Here is a 13,202-nt window from a genome sequence, read left to right on the forward strand (position 1 = left end):
ATGCTAACTCGGATTGTTTTGGAAACGTAGTGTAACGATATCCATAATGAATTCATTCCTAGATGTAGGACATCCTGAGTTCTTTGACCTCTTAAGCCCGAAGGGGCATTCTCAAGTTGTGCGACTTCATAATGCTGTCTAAATCCCGAAGGGGACATTCATAAGGTCTTTCTCTTACCTATGCATTTTATATTTAATTTGTGAGTCTCGAAGGAGACAAATGAGAAGGGTTTGATTTCATATATGACGTCCATAATAGTTTTTTTTTCTATATGATTTCATGACGCGACTGAGCGTGCTGTATAACGTATGGCCTCGGCTTAAGTCTGAGTGTGCTATGGCCTCAGTTGATCACTGAGTGTGCGATGGCCTCAGCTTATGTCCGAGCGTGCTGTATAACATATGGTCTCAGTTTACGTCATGCCAATTGAGTTGTGCATGTGGTTTCACTAATAATTTCGAGGAAAACTAGTTTTATACTAAAGGAAACATAAAGTTAGATTTTCAAAACCACTCCGAACAGGGTGCGAGATTTTACTATTTAGATTTTCAAAAACCACTCCGAAGGGGGTGCGAGGTTTTATTACTTCATTTCATTTACGACTTATGTTTACTTTCCACATCATTATTATTATTTTGCCCGAAGGGGCCATCATTATTATTGAGTCGGAAGCGGCATGCCCGAAGGGGCCATCATCATTATTATGCCGGAAGCGGCCGTCCGAAGGGACTATTATGTTATTATACCGGAAGCGGCATGCCCGAAGGGGCCATCATCATTATTATGCCGGAAGCGGCCGTCCGAAAGGGACTATTATGTTACTATGCCGGAAGCGGCTGTCCGAAGGGACTATTGTGATACTATATTTATATTGTGTATTCTAGAATTTGTGTATGCCGTATTTACATTGTGTATGCTAGAATTTGGGGCAAGGTACCATATGGCACGGTTCAAAATGTTGTTCCAGGTTACTCCGGGTTGCCTCTAAACTGGTTTACTGTTACGCCTCTCCTTGTTTATGATTCAGTGATGCTTTACATATTCAGTACATATTCCGTACTGACCCCCTTTCTTCGGGGGCTGCGTTTCATGCCACGCAGGTACACCCCGATGAGTAGAAGATATTGCTTGAAGATGTTCCAGCGGGATTGGCGAGCTCCATCTCAGTTCGGAGCGTTGCCGGGTCAAGTATTTACGTCATGGTATTTTGTATATGTTAAAGACTTTGCAGACAGTGTCCTGTGGATAGGGCGTCGTGAAGTGTGAATCATTTATAGATGTTAAAAGAGTATGTACTTTCAGATGATTTCAGTTGGTAAAAAGTACGTAATTGATTGAAAGTTTTTCATAATCTGTATAAAGATAATGACCTCTATCTGGAAAAAGTTTCATGTTTTTAAAAGTTTTTGAAATGACAGGTTTTGGTAAAGCGAATGTTTAAAGGTCCGCTCGACTCTGAAGAGAGTCGAGTGCCCATCATGCCCTATCGAGGTTAGGGTGTGACAGCCCCGTAGCCCACTGTTCTCATTTCGGCCACAATCTCGTTGTTGTTGACGTGACCAGATTGTCCACTGCTTGCTATTTGGTCTGTTTTCATAGAGACGAACAAAAGATTTTTTAAATCTTAATAGGTAAGAGATAGAAACCAAGATCAAAGAACACTATTATCCTAGCCCCACAGTGGGCGCCAAACTGTTTACCCCGATTTAGGTAACCAATTGAATTTGTAAGTGAGGTATAGGATATGTGGATGAACTTTAATCTATTTTGGGTTTATAGGAAATAATTATAGATTTGCGTGTTATCGCATATGTATGTGAACATATGCGTTAGTGATTCGAATCAAGATACAAATGTTTATGATTAAGCCAACTATATTGGAAGAATAAGCATAAAATGCCACTGATCCGGACCAAAGGAGAGAGAGCTTCAATATATAATTTCTATTACAATGTTCTTGATCTTGAAAAAGCTAACCCTTAAAAGTAGGGAAATGCCTCCTATTTATAGTTTTGCTTATGTGTCTTGCCTACAACATAAAACCTTTTTCAGAATAAAGTAAACCTAAAAGGATAAGGTTGGGCTGTACGGTCTGACACCCGTACGGTCGTCGGTACAATGTGACAAAACAATGTTGACGCGTAGAGATTTTATAACTAATTAACCGGACTAACGGCCACGATCAACTCGGTCATGCTGAAACCGGACCAACGGCCACGATCAACTCGGTCATGCTAAAACCGGACTGGCTGTGATGCGGAGTTTGGTCCGGTGACGGATCAAACAAATTCGCTTCACTTTTCTGAGGTCAACCGCAGCCGGTGCAATATCACCAGTTCTAAGGGAAGACTCGGTGATCATGCCTGTCTCTTCTTATCTCCGGTCCCTGGTCTAACCGGTCTTGCTTGTATCCGGTTTTTAACGTATACAATGGTGTCTTTTTCATGTCTTGATTTTTAGCTCTATTCTTGATTAATTTTATTTTTCTGAATTTGGATTTTTGCTTTAAACAAGTCATTCCCGGCAGAGTAACTTTTCTGATGCAAACCCAATTGCAAAAAATCGGATAAAATTTTAGTGATGGTGGAGACGTGATGAGTGAGTTTGAAGATTTTTTGTGCAGAGGAGAGGACAGAATCAAAGGAATTCAATGGTAATGGCATTTTTCTACTAATTTAGACTGGAATGACCATCTCTTTCGGTTATATGCTCACCGGAGATGTGAAGAGGATAGACAGCAATTTTATCTTCATTTTTGTCTAGCTCCGTTTTTGGGAGACGAGTTCATGTCGGAGTATCCATTTTTGGAGATTGTTGAATTTTTTAGGCTTTTTTCAGATTTAAAAAAAAAAAGTTAAGAAAAGCATACTCACGCGCGTAAATCTGTTTGTGAAGCACGTGATTTGCCACATGTGACTCTTGTGTTTAAAAGATAAACTTTTGCCAAGTTTAAGTGTCACTAGCCAAGTTTGAGTGTCTATCTTACAAAACATGTCAAGTTTAAGGGGCTATCAAGGTATTAAGCCTTTGCAAATTGCAATGCTATTTAGAAATAAGAAAAACTCTAAACTTTACTCAAAATATTTCAATGCCGCAACCACATCTATATGTTGGAGGAGATTTGTGCTGCAAAACTTTAAAAACTACTTAAATAAAAGGAGGTATATTATGGAATATTATAAAAATTAATCCCTTAAATTTAGTTTCAATGCAAAAAAAAAAAAAAAAAAAAAATCGGCATAACAGAGATAAATGTAATATTTCAAACTACAAGCAAGATAAGTGTTGCATAAATAAGTCTGGATGGAAGTTTATTAAATTATGCCCTTTTAGCTTTAATTTCATTGAACCCCATATATTTCTTATAGTATAGTCACAAAAAATTGTTTTGATATCGAAGGTACATTGGTACCGATACAATAATGAATAGACATGTCTAAAAGATTCGTCCACACAAGGCTTACACTTAAATCACTAAATTGATCAAAAAGCATAGTTTCCTTTTTCTTCCATTTGGTTACTTTATATTACTGGAGGCTTCATCCTAGGTCCATATGGTCGATGCATATAAAACTGTTTTTTTAAAGGGTGTGATTGGTATGAAAGCTGGTTAAAATATTTTATCTAGGAAAACATGACGAGGAAAATGTCTTTCTTGGTGAAAATAAAAATGTAAGTTCCAAAATGAGGATTTATATTGATTGTCTCTTTTCACCCTCCAACACACAATATTCTTGAGTTTTACTTGTAGAAACCGGAACTTCAAGATAATGTTATGGAGTTTAAAAAAATGAAGAAGATGAAGAGCGAGTCTCCGCTACTTTCAAATGTTAAAAAAATTTTAGGACACAACGTCTTTATAAATAAAAGCTAGCTATATTTAAATTAATTGCATTTCAAATGTTGGTGAAAACACAGAGTACTAGTATAATTTGTATGCTCAATATCCCCTCTAGCAAACTTCAATTTTTCCACATTCCCCATATTCGTATTGTAAAAAGTTGAACCATGATTTTCTTTTTCCTATCTTAAGGTTCTCCTTTTACGTATTTCTCTATATCTTTCTATTATTAATGCTTAGCAGTTCTATGACTTGTTTGTTCGCAGTTCATTTTCTTTAAAAAAATTACTATCTTTTTATTTGGCAATATAATGTCTTTAATTTTATATCGATTCATGAACTTCTGAACAATGAATCTAACCCCAAATCATTGGATTCGAGTTTTGTATAAAGTTGTACATTCTGTTTTAGCTAAGATACTGTTAAAATATTCTTGATAAACGTCTTGTTATCAAGAAATTAAAAGGTCTTAAATCTTAATGATGAAACAACATAATACTTTATTAACCTTTATATGAACCGAAATATAGTGAAGAATATTTTTAGGCGGTCGCATCAAGTCATACCAAAGTCAAATCGTGAATGATATTAATCTAACGCACGAGAAAGATCAGACCTGGCTTTCACTATATTTGAAATCTGAGTATATAACATGAGTAGTTCTGTACACTGCAGGAGCAGACCCACAACCTCAAAAATATTAAATTCTTATTTCTTACACTAGAGCAAAATGTAATTTTATTTGCACTTGGCATAGTTTGATCCATCACGACCTATCAGATTGAAATAAACACTTTAAGACTAAAGACCTTACATATGTTACTTATAATATTAGTGTGATTACAGAACTTTTGAAACATATGATCTTAAACATATCGCACCATCTATGTGACCATAAAAGCTTCTCATTAAAAGTAAATGAGAAGATAAAGTTAAATTATTTCCAAAATATAAATGAATCTTCCCTGTTGAAACGAACTAAAAAGAAAATAGTGTCAAACAAAGCAGAACAATCGAAGTATTAACATTACTATAACATTGAAAGGAAAGGTAAATTCTCTCTTCATCACTTCTTATAGGCCAATGATACCCTTGCACCCTTTTTGTTGTTAAGCACAAAATTCAAAGTCCATATCCCTCCCTCCAAGGGCAAAGGTGTGATGCTTCATGGTATCAAAAGAACAAAATATAATTCTCTCTCTCAAGGGTAAAAAACACTAAATTGGAAACAAAGTGTACGCAACATTAGTTCAGAGAATGATTAATTTGATAATAAAAACAGCCACGTCTGATTAAAAAAAAACCATTACAGCTAAAGTTTCCAGAAACGATTTTTCAGGACCATGATGGGAGGAAACAGATACAATAATCTGCAGAGGCCAAAAGGCACCTGTGTTTCACGGAGACATCGATCGAGGACTCTCACCTATGTATCCTGATAACATTAAAGACTATGCTAATATTTACCAATGTAACATATTTCTGCTACTTTGCACAATTACAGAGTGCCATAAGAGACTCTTGGTGATTCAGGCTTCTGTGGTACATATATATGTATGTGTGTATCGACGTTGGTTTTACAAATATGTTATACAGATGTCTATCACCATGTTGAAACTACACCATATCATAAGCATCTTCTCCTCCCTGTCCATTCTCATCCCACCTGGACCCGGCCCTAAATTTGCAGACAGGGCAAGTTCCCCGTTGCCGTAGCCATGGGTCGATGCAGTTTGCATGAAACTGCAAACACAAAAGAAAACAATGAAAATATGTAACTACTCTGCAACAATATGTCCAAATATCCACATTGAACATTACTAACGTCACTGCTACAAGCTTGAATTAGGAAGTTGTTTTACCTCAATAACCCCACCGGTGATCTCTTTGGAAACTCAAAACATTGTCATATGACCCTAATTATAGAGCTAAACTATACTATACCAATAAATAAAACAAACAAAAGAGATAATACTTAGTCGTTATTTTCCTCAAAATACACCAAAAAGTACTTGGTTGTTAATTTTCTCAAAACACAAACAGAAAAAAGACAATATTTGGTGGTTCTCTGTGCAACACTAATTACAAGTTCTTCTAGATGCTTGGCGGTAATTAAACCATAAATGTCTTCCTTGTCTTATGATACTTACTAGTTACAATAATAGAGAGATCTCAAAATAGTTAAGAACTTAAGATGATTAATACTAACTAATTATAAATTAAAACAATATTTTTATAGATCTAAGGAAATGTGCTCAGGAGGGGATTTTATGAAAGTAAAAATGTGATACACTTGCATGCAGAAGACCACCGCAAGAATAAATGTAACTATCAAAATACTTAACCTGATGTAAGCAAGGCAAGCTACGAATGAGTTCCCCGTCATTGACTTGCTCCAAACAGACACTACAAGTTAGTTCGTCGTCTGAGTTCTTTGTACCTCCTACAGCACTTGCAGGTTCTTGCTGCTTCTGCTTGAAATACAATAAAAAATTCCTCACTTTTCTCATAACAAAACAATGAAATTTTGACAACTTAAAAACATTTGGCAAATAATATAAGAGTTTAGCACAGAAAATACAGATCGCTGACATGACTTGGTTTTTATTTCATCAACAATGAAGGATGCCAATGCGTTAAGGAAATTCTCGTCTTTTATGGTCTTTATGAAGATAAAATCTCCTCCAAATTTTCTCTTCCTTTCATTTTTCTGCCTTCTTTAATGATTGTCTTTTCATTCTCTAGATGAAGAAAGAATAACATTGCTATAGGCTTAATAGTTATAGAACAAATTGTCCTCCAATCTTTTGACATTCTCAGTTTATGGTTGGGCTGAGGAGAAAAACCTCAGAATATTGATTGGTCTGTGTAGATATATGCCTGCCACATGGGAATTCACAACCAAATGTGTCATAAAGTAAATGAAGGCAATTTCTCAAAGAGCAGGAAGTTCCTACCAAAGGTTAAGAACTTCTCTGACGAGGCTCCTATTATACTTTCTTTGTGAATATGAGCTCTAACATCTCTGGAGACACCTCTCAGAAAGACTAGTTTCAATATGAGGAGGAGATAGCCATTGCAGAAGAAAAAGAAAAAAGAAAAATTAGAATGGCCAGTTTAGGCACACAGCTTAGGGGTTGTGCAATGGTTGGAGCACAGGAGCAGCATCTACTGTAAAACATGAAATGAGCTCAATTATTCCCTTGAATGCAGGTGAAAGACCTCTTTAATACTTGAATTTAATTTTGCGCATACACTTTGGTGTCACTGGATAAGGATCAGTTTGTCATCTAAAACATAAATTGTGGTAAACAGATTTGGAACTTATTCAAAAGATCATCATCCCTATGTTTCATTTTATGTGGAACTCTTTCCTTTGTAGTTTGATTCAAAAAGAATAGGACATTTCTATATTTGGAAACAAGTTAGCTTTATACTTCCCATTTTACCCTTAATGACAAGCTTTTCATAGCTACAAAAATGTCTATGGCATCTTTATGACCACGAACTCCACAAATCTTCTTTTCTTTCTTAAAACTCTGTGTCTACTCAAACACGGCCACATAAAGTGAAACAGAGTAGTAAAAATAGGATGCATCATCACATTGTGTCTTATAGATAAGTCGTGCAAACATCATTTCTGCAAATCAATTGTTCAAACGAGGACACTAGAATGAACAAGTCAAAAACAACTACTATAAAGTATAAGCAATTGGGTAGTGCATCTCTTCTATAAGCTACAAGAGAGGGGCTAGACAATGAGGTACCTCAGTGGACCCTGAAGAAGATGTCGGTTGTGTTGATGAACCAGCACTGCCAAGAAGAGCAGTCATTAGGATCAAGAGAAGCCAAGATATTACTGAAGGAGAGTCATGCCACAGTACTAACAGATATACACCAATCAATTCTAACAAGAATATTACAAAACATTTACGAGGAAGGGAGTCTCCGGCACAAACAAAAAAGAGAGAACTGACGTACTGATAATATTGTCCTTAACTTCATCAGAGAAATCAAGATATAAAAATTCCTAAACTTCCAATACAGAGCAAGAACAGTGAAAATAAAAGAACTTAAGCACTCGACAACAAAGCTCGCTGCGCAGAAATTTTAACTTCATTACATATGGTACAAGATTATGTAGTCAATCAAATTCCAGCATCATATGACCATATCAAGGTGGACATCAGGAACCTGAAAGATCACAAGTAGAAACCATAGTTTGGTAATCCCCTGATAACTGATTAAAACTAACAACCTCCTCATTTCCCTAAATCACATGCCACATATGGAAGTTAACAAAGAACAGAGGAAGAAGACGTGGACTGACTTAGGGGAAAAAGTAGCAACCAAATCAACATGACAGACCTTTGGGGTCCAGAAAACTTATACTTGTGAACAGGAAGGGCATTTATCTCTTCCTCGGTCATAGATGGTGTTGTAGGAACATCATCAGAATCCAGTGCCCTCAACGTTTCATAATCTGTTAGTACCAAAAAATATCAATAAACTTCGCACACCTCTTAAGATCATTTCAAGATAAATTTGGTTTCCGGATTTTAAAAAGCCAGAAGATGCTCAATATCAGAGATGCATGCATTGTTACCTAAGTCATCAAATTCCCTGTCAAGAAGTGCAAGCTGTAGTCTGAGGCCCCGCAACCGTCCTCTGGTTGCAAGTGCTATGGATGGGGGCATATGCAACCGCAACTCTGTAGGACCAAGAAGGCCACTGGCAGCAACAGCATGAGCTTGTGCCTGGGCTTGAAGCTGCTGACAGGTTGCATACATCCTAAGGGTTGTCGCCATGAAGAAGACACCAAGCACCAACCACAGCTGCAAGGTAGATTTAAAAAAACACGCACAAGGTTCCACATAAATAAAATAAGGACCAGACTTAATTCAACAAATACAGATGCTTTTGATATCACTCTTTAAGAGACTGCTAACCAGAAAGTTTGGTGACATTTGATGAGAATTTAGAATCATGAACAGCAAGAGCACTGTCACAAAAAATTGGTTAGATTGAAAGATCTAGGTAAGTCAAACGCATGACCAAATATAAAAAGAACAAAGGGATCTAAGCTACAGGTACCCGTGACAAGAAAAGCTAGTGAGTTAGTATTAACTGGCCGAGCTGCATGGACACGCTGAATGAGGAAAGGGAAAAAAGAAAAGGTACATAAGATTAGTAAAACGGATAACGAATGTAACTATCACTAGAGGCATTTAGGGCAATTTAGACCATGATTAAAAGGAGATGTAGGAAACTACCACTGCACGACGCTCAGGGATCAATCCTGGAAAACCAGGATCTATATCTGCTCTAGCGCCTCGGAAAACAAAACTCATGTTTGGAGTTGTATGAGAACTATTTCAGCACAAAAAATTGACAGTTCATAGAAGGTCCAGCAACCAAATCCCACTGACGAGCTTGAATTAACTGAAAATCCAGAGAAAAGCGAAGTGAGAAAACTTGTCCAGTACAAATATTAACCCACTACACCTTGTCTCACAAGACAACTCTAAAGCAAACAGTCATAAATGAAAATTAATAGTTCAATTCACAAGAAGTAGACTATGACTTAGGGCTAGAAATACCGAGAAGAGAGAGAATGTGTTCATTTATGTAAGAAGTGTAAAGTATGTATAATACCGATTTTCTAGACATATACATGTCCCCACCCCTAACCGATCTACTATCTTACAACATTTTCTTTTATCCTTCTTCACAACCATCACTTATGTCACAGTCACCACCTAGAATTGCAGCCAATGTGTCTTTCCAACAGTCCTCAAAACTGGAGAGAGAAGAATGTTTAACGCCCCAACTTGCCAAGAAAATGTTCATGTTGTGTCCCACCCAAGCCTTTTATTAAAGATCAGCTATTACCTCGGTTGAAGTATGCGACCAACTCATCTAAAAGCTTAAGATATTAGAGATATCATACTTTTATTTACTTAATTATGTTCTGAACACGCCCCTCGGGCGGGGACCTGATTCTTTTTCATGGGCCAAACACATAGAAATTCATTTTTGATAATGGGTGGCAGTAAGACTCAAAACCAAAACCAGGAACCTCCACATGCTTCGGTACCATGTTGAACCGTGTGGCCACCTAATCTATAAGCTTAAGCTATTAAAGAGGACACTTTTAATTACTTAATTATTCTCAACAAGCTCCTTAGGATACTTGTTCGGCATGCACCAAACTTTGTTGAATTTTTTCCTCCCAAAACGGCAATCAGTTTTAATATACTTTGTCATCTCTTGCATTAATGGATTTTCCCGCTACTTGGATTGCAGCTGTACTGTCACAATACAGAGTCACAGGGTTTTGCCTTCAGCTCCCAGCTCCCTAAAAAGACCAACGAACCTAATGACTTCAGCCACTGCAGAAGTCATGCTACTGCCTCTACTAAGCTCCTAATACAGTCTCTTGTTTCTTACATATCACACGATTGATTGCCTAGCGTTGGAACATGTAACCCAATCAAAGTCACAATGAAGCACAATGTTCTTGGAACAATCTGCAGCCATCAGTATATCTTGCTCCTTCTTGATGCTTTTTTTTTTTCTTTATGTGTTTGACACCTTGACTTTGACTACCACTAAAGCAAACCCAAAGCATGATTTCCATAAATTGAGTAAGTGTTTGGACTTTGGACTGCAAAAGCTAAATCAAGTCCTTGTTTCTTTTGAATTTTATGATAAGAACGGCAAAAGCTAGATCTAGTCTTGACATGGTTTTCACAACAAATTGCCAACCAACCTTTGATAACAACTCACATCCTTCCAAGGAGTATCTCCTTATCAATTTAAGTTTATGTGCTAGTGGGTATGCACTGGTTCGCTTTCCCTAGCCCAATTCAGATGTCAAACCTAGTGCATACTTTTGTATTCCTCTTTCTAAACTTGCAAATTCCATCCTCTGCAGTATCATGATTTCCCTAGATCTTTGTATCTAAGACTTCTACTGCAAAATCCTCTTTGCTTCTTGTTTTGACTCAATATCTTCCTTTGTCATGAAATATCATCTACATAGATTAAAATACTGACAAAGCTATTCCCTCTTCTTTACTGAACAAAGAATAGTCACAGACAAACAGTGACTTTGGGTTATCCCAGAATCCATCAAAGCCTTTGTGAATTCCAAACTGCGTTAATTTGACGCCTATATAAGGCCATGCAATGACGTTAATTGTTTACAAACTTTGATCTTTCCCCATATACTGACTCCCCCTGAGGCATTCCCATATACACCACTTCATAGAGGTCTCCATGAAGAAATGCATTATATGCATTGAGTTAGAACAATCCCAATTTTCAGCCGCTACAATGGAGCAAGTAAAAGCTGACGACAGCAGGCAGGATATTCAAATTAACTTAAGTGGAATGTTTAAAGAAAGTCCGAACGAGTAAACCAGGTATTATTAGAATCGCAGTAATAATATAAACGAGTTCATACAACTAATAAGCTAAAAAACTTGTAAACTATCAACTCCCACTTGAGCAATATCAATATTTAATAACTACTATTTCACTTCAATATACTTATTATGTTTAAATATATATATATATATATATAAATTATACACATCCAGATACTAGAAAAAAACAAACAGTGTTAATCATTCAGTGTTAAGATCTACATACAATATCTTAATATTAAGATGTGTATTCAGATACAAACATCTTAATCTTAATCTTAATGAAAACAAATGGCCCCTAAGAGACTCATAATTGGCAGCTAAAGATCTTCCTTAGGGGGCAAAAAGTCCACTTTTTTGTCAGTAACAATATAGTAAGCCATTGTATCGCAATGTATCAAATAGGAAAGTTCCATCCAACTTAGGCAAAACCACAAAAGGAAGTTCTATTTAAGAGTCTTTCATCATCAATTTTACAACATGTTTAGTTATATACAGTATAATACAATATTCATTACCTTCTATACTAGCAAAATCAAAATTCCAGGCAACATGGGCAAAAATTACCCCTTTTCGTCACACTATGATAAAATATTACTACAAATTATCAAAGCTGAGGCAGTTTTGCCTAAAAACCCCAAATTTATAACATCTTTAGTTTCCTACAGTGCAATAGCAAATTCATTACCTTCTATAAAAAAAAAAAAAAAAAAAAAAAAACACCAATTTTGGTCACAGTATGATAAAACATTAATTTAATTGTTAGAACAGATGCAATTTCACCTAAAACCCATGTTCCTCGGACTCTTCAAAAATATCGACGGGTGCGTGTCGGATCCTCCAAAAGTAGTGTATTTTTAGAGGATCCAACACGGGTACGGCAGCATTTTTGGAGAGTCCGAGCAACTTAGCCTAAAAAACCCAAATTTATCAATAAATAGCTGCATTCGACACGAAAAAAGAAAATTAAGTCAGATTATACCATTTCTGAAACAGAAATTATCAAGCAAAACAAAATACAATATACCAATTTTCGTCACACTATGGTAAAACATTAATCCAGTTGTTAAAATTGAGCCAATTTCTCCTAAACCCCCCAAATTTATCAATAAATAGCTGACATTGAGCACAAAAAAAGGAAAATTCCCTCAGATTATAGCATTTTCCGAGGCAATAATAATTATCAAAAATGAAACATACCGGAAGAATCAAATCACATCCAAAAGTAATTGAATAAGATTATTAGATTAAATAGTACATTAACAAAATTATCGGTGCATCTAAAATGAATAAATCAATCTTTCGGTGCAATAAATATGACGGAAGTTTCTAGAAGGTACATGATAAGATATATATATAGACAAAATGGAGAAGAAGTAATTAATGAATTACTTACATGGATTAATTAAGGAGAATGATGGAATTTAGGAATTTGATTAGATGAGCGAACGAGTCCAGAAAGACCCGTAAATTGGACTCGGACGCAACAGGCTACAAATTTGTGTCTGATTACCAGGACATGGTTTTTTGAATGTTGGGTTTCTTGCGTGTAACGGCGTCGTTCCAAAGGGTCCAAATTATGGAAATCCGCTTAAGTAAACAAATTCAAATATGTAGTCCAACTATTCGAAATGGCTTATTGATGTCACTCTGGGTTAATAATTGACTTTAGCTATCGTCGTGACGAATTTGGTTCATTCGTGCCACTAACCATTAATAGAGTCCTACTACTATTAGATTTTGCCGTTGTTATTAATTATTTACACACATTCTTCATTACTTACCCATTCCCAACCTTTTTTTACGACTGACGTTTTCAGCCTTACTATTAACGAGTAGCATATTTGAAAAAAGGCTCAAATATGTCACTGAACTTAACGAAATAGCTCATATATGTTACTCATAAAAAGGGAGGGATGGGGATTGGTAA

General features: G+C 36.2%; 1 protein-coding gene across 2 annotated transcripts; it reads right to left on the reverse strand.

Annotated features, from left to right (window-relative positions):
• Positions 1–5,103: 5,103 nt before the first annotated feature.
• On the reverse strand, positions 5,104–12,825 carry LOC132640342 (E3 ubiquitin-protein ligase SDIR1). 2 transcript variants are annotated; one of them, XM_060356898.1, is made up of 9 exons: positions 12,669–12,825; positions 9,116–9,284; positions 8,937–8,991; positions 8,792–8,844; positions 8,449–8,677; positions 8,211–8,325; positions 7,610–7,655; positions 6,188–6,313; positions 5,104–5,585 (listed from the first exon to the last, which is right to left on the reverse strand). In XM_060356898.1, exons 2-9 carry the CDS (start codon positions 9,191–9,193, stop codon positions 5,460–5,462), a joined length of 828 nt encoding a protein of 275 aa, XP_060212881.1. In that variant the 5' UTR covers positions 9,194–9,284; positions 12,669–12,825; the 3' UTR covers positions 5,104–5,459. The 2 variants fall into 2 exon arrangements, with proteins under 2 accessions (XP_060212881.1, XP_060212882.1); XM_060356899.1 differs by lacking the exon at positions 12,669–12,825 and adding an exon at positions 12,473–12,612.
• Between the last annotated feature and the right edge of the window lie 377 nt (positions 12,826–13,202).

This window comes from Lycium barbarum, chromosome 5 (genome assembly GCF_019175385.1).
Source record: "Lycium barbarum isolate Lr01 chromosome 5, ASM1917538v2, whole genome shotgun sequence".
Taxonomy (NCBI): Eukaryota; Viridiplantae; Streptophyta; class Magnoliopsida; order Solanales; family Solanaceae; genus Lycium; species Lycium barbarum.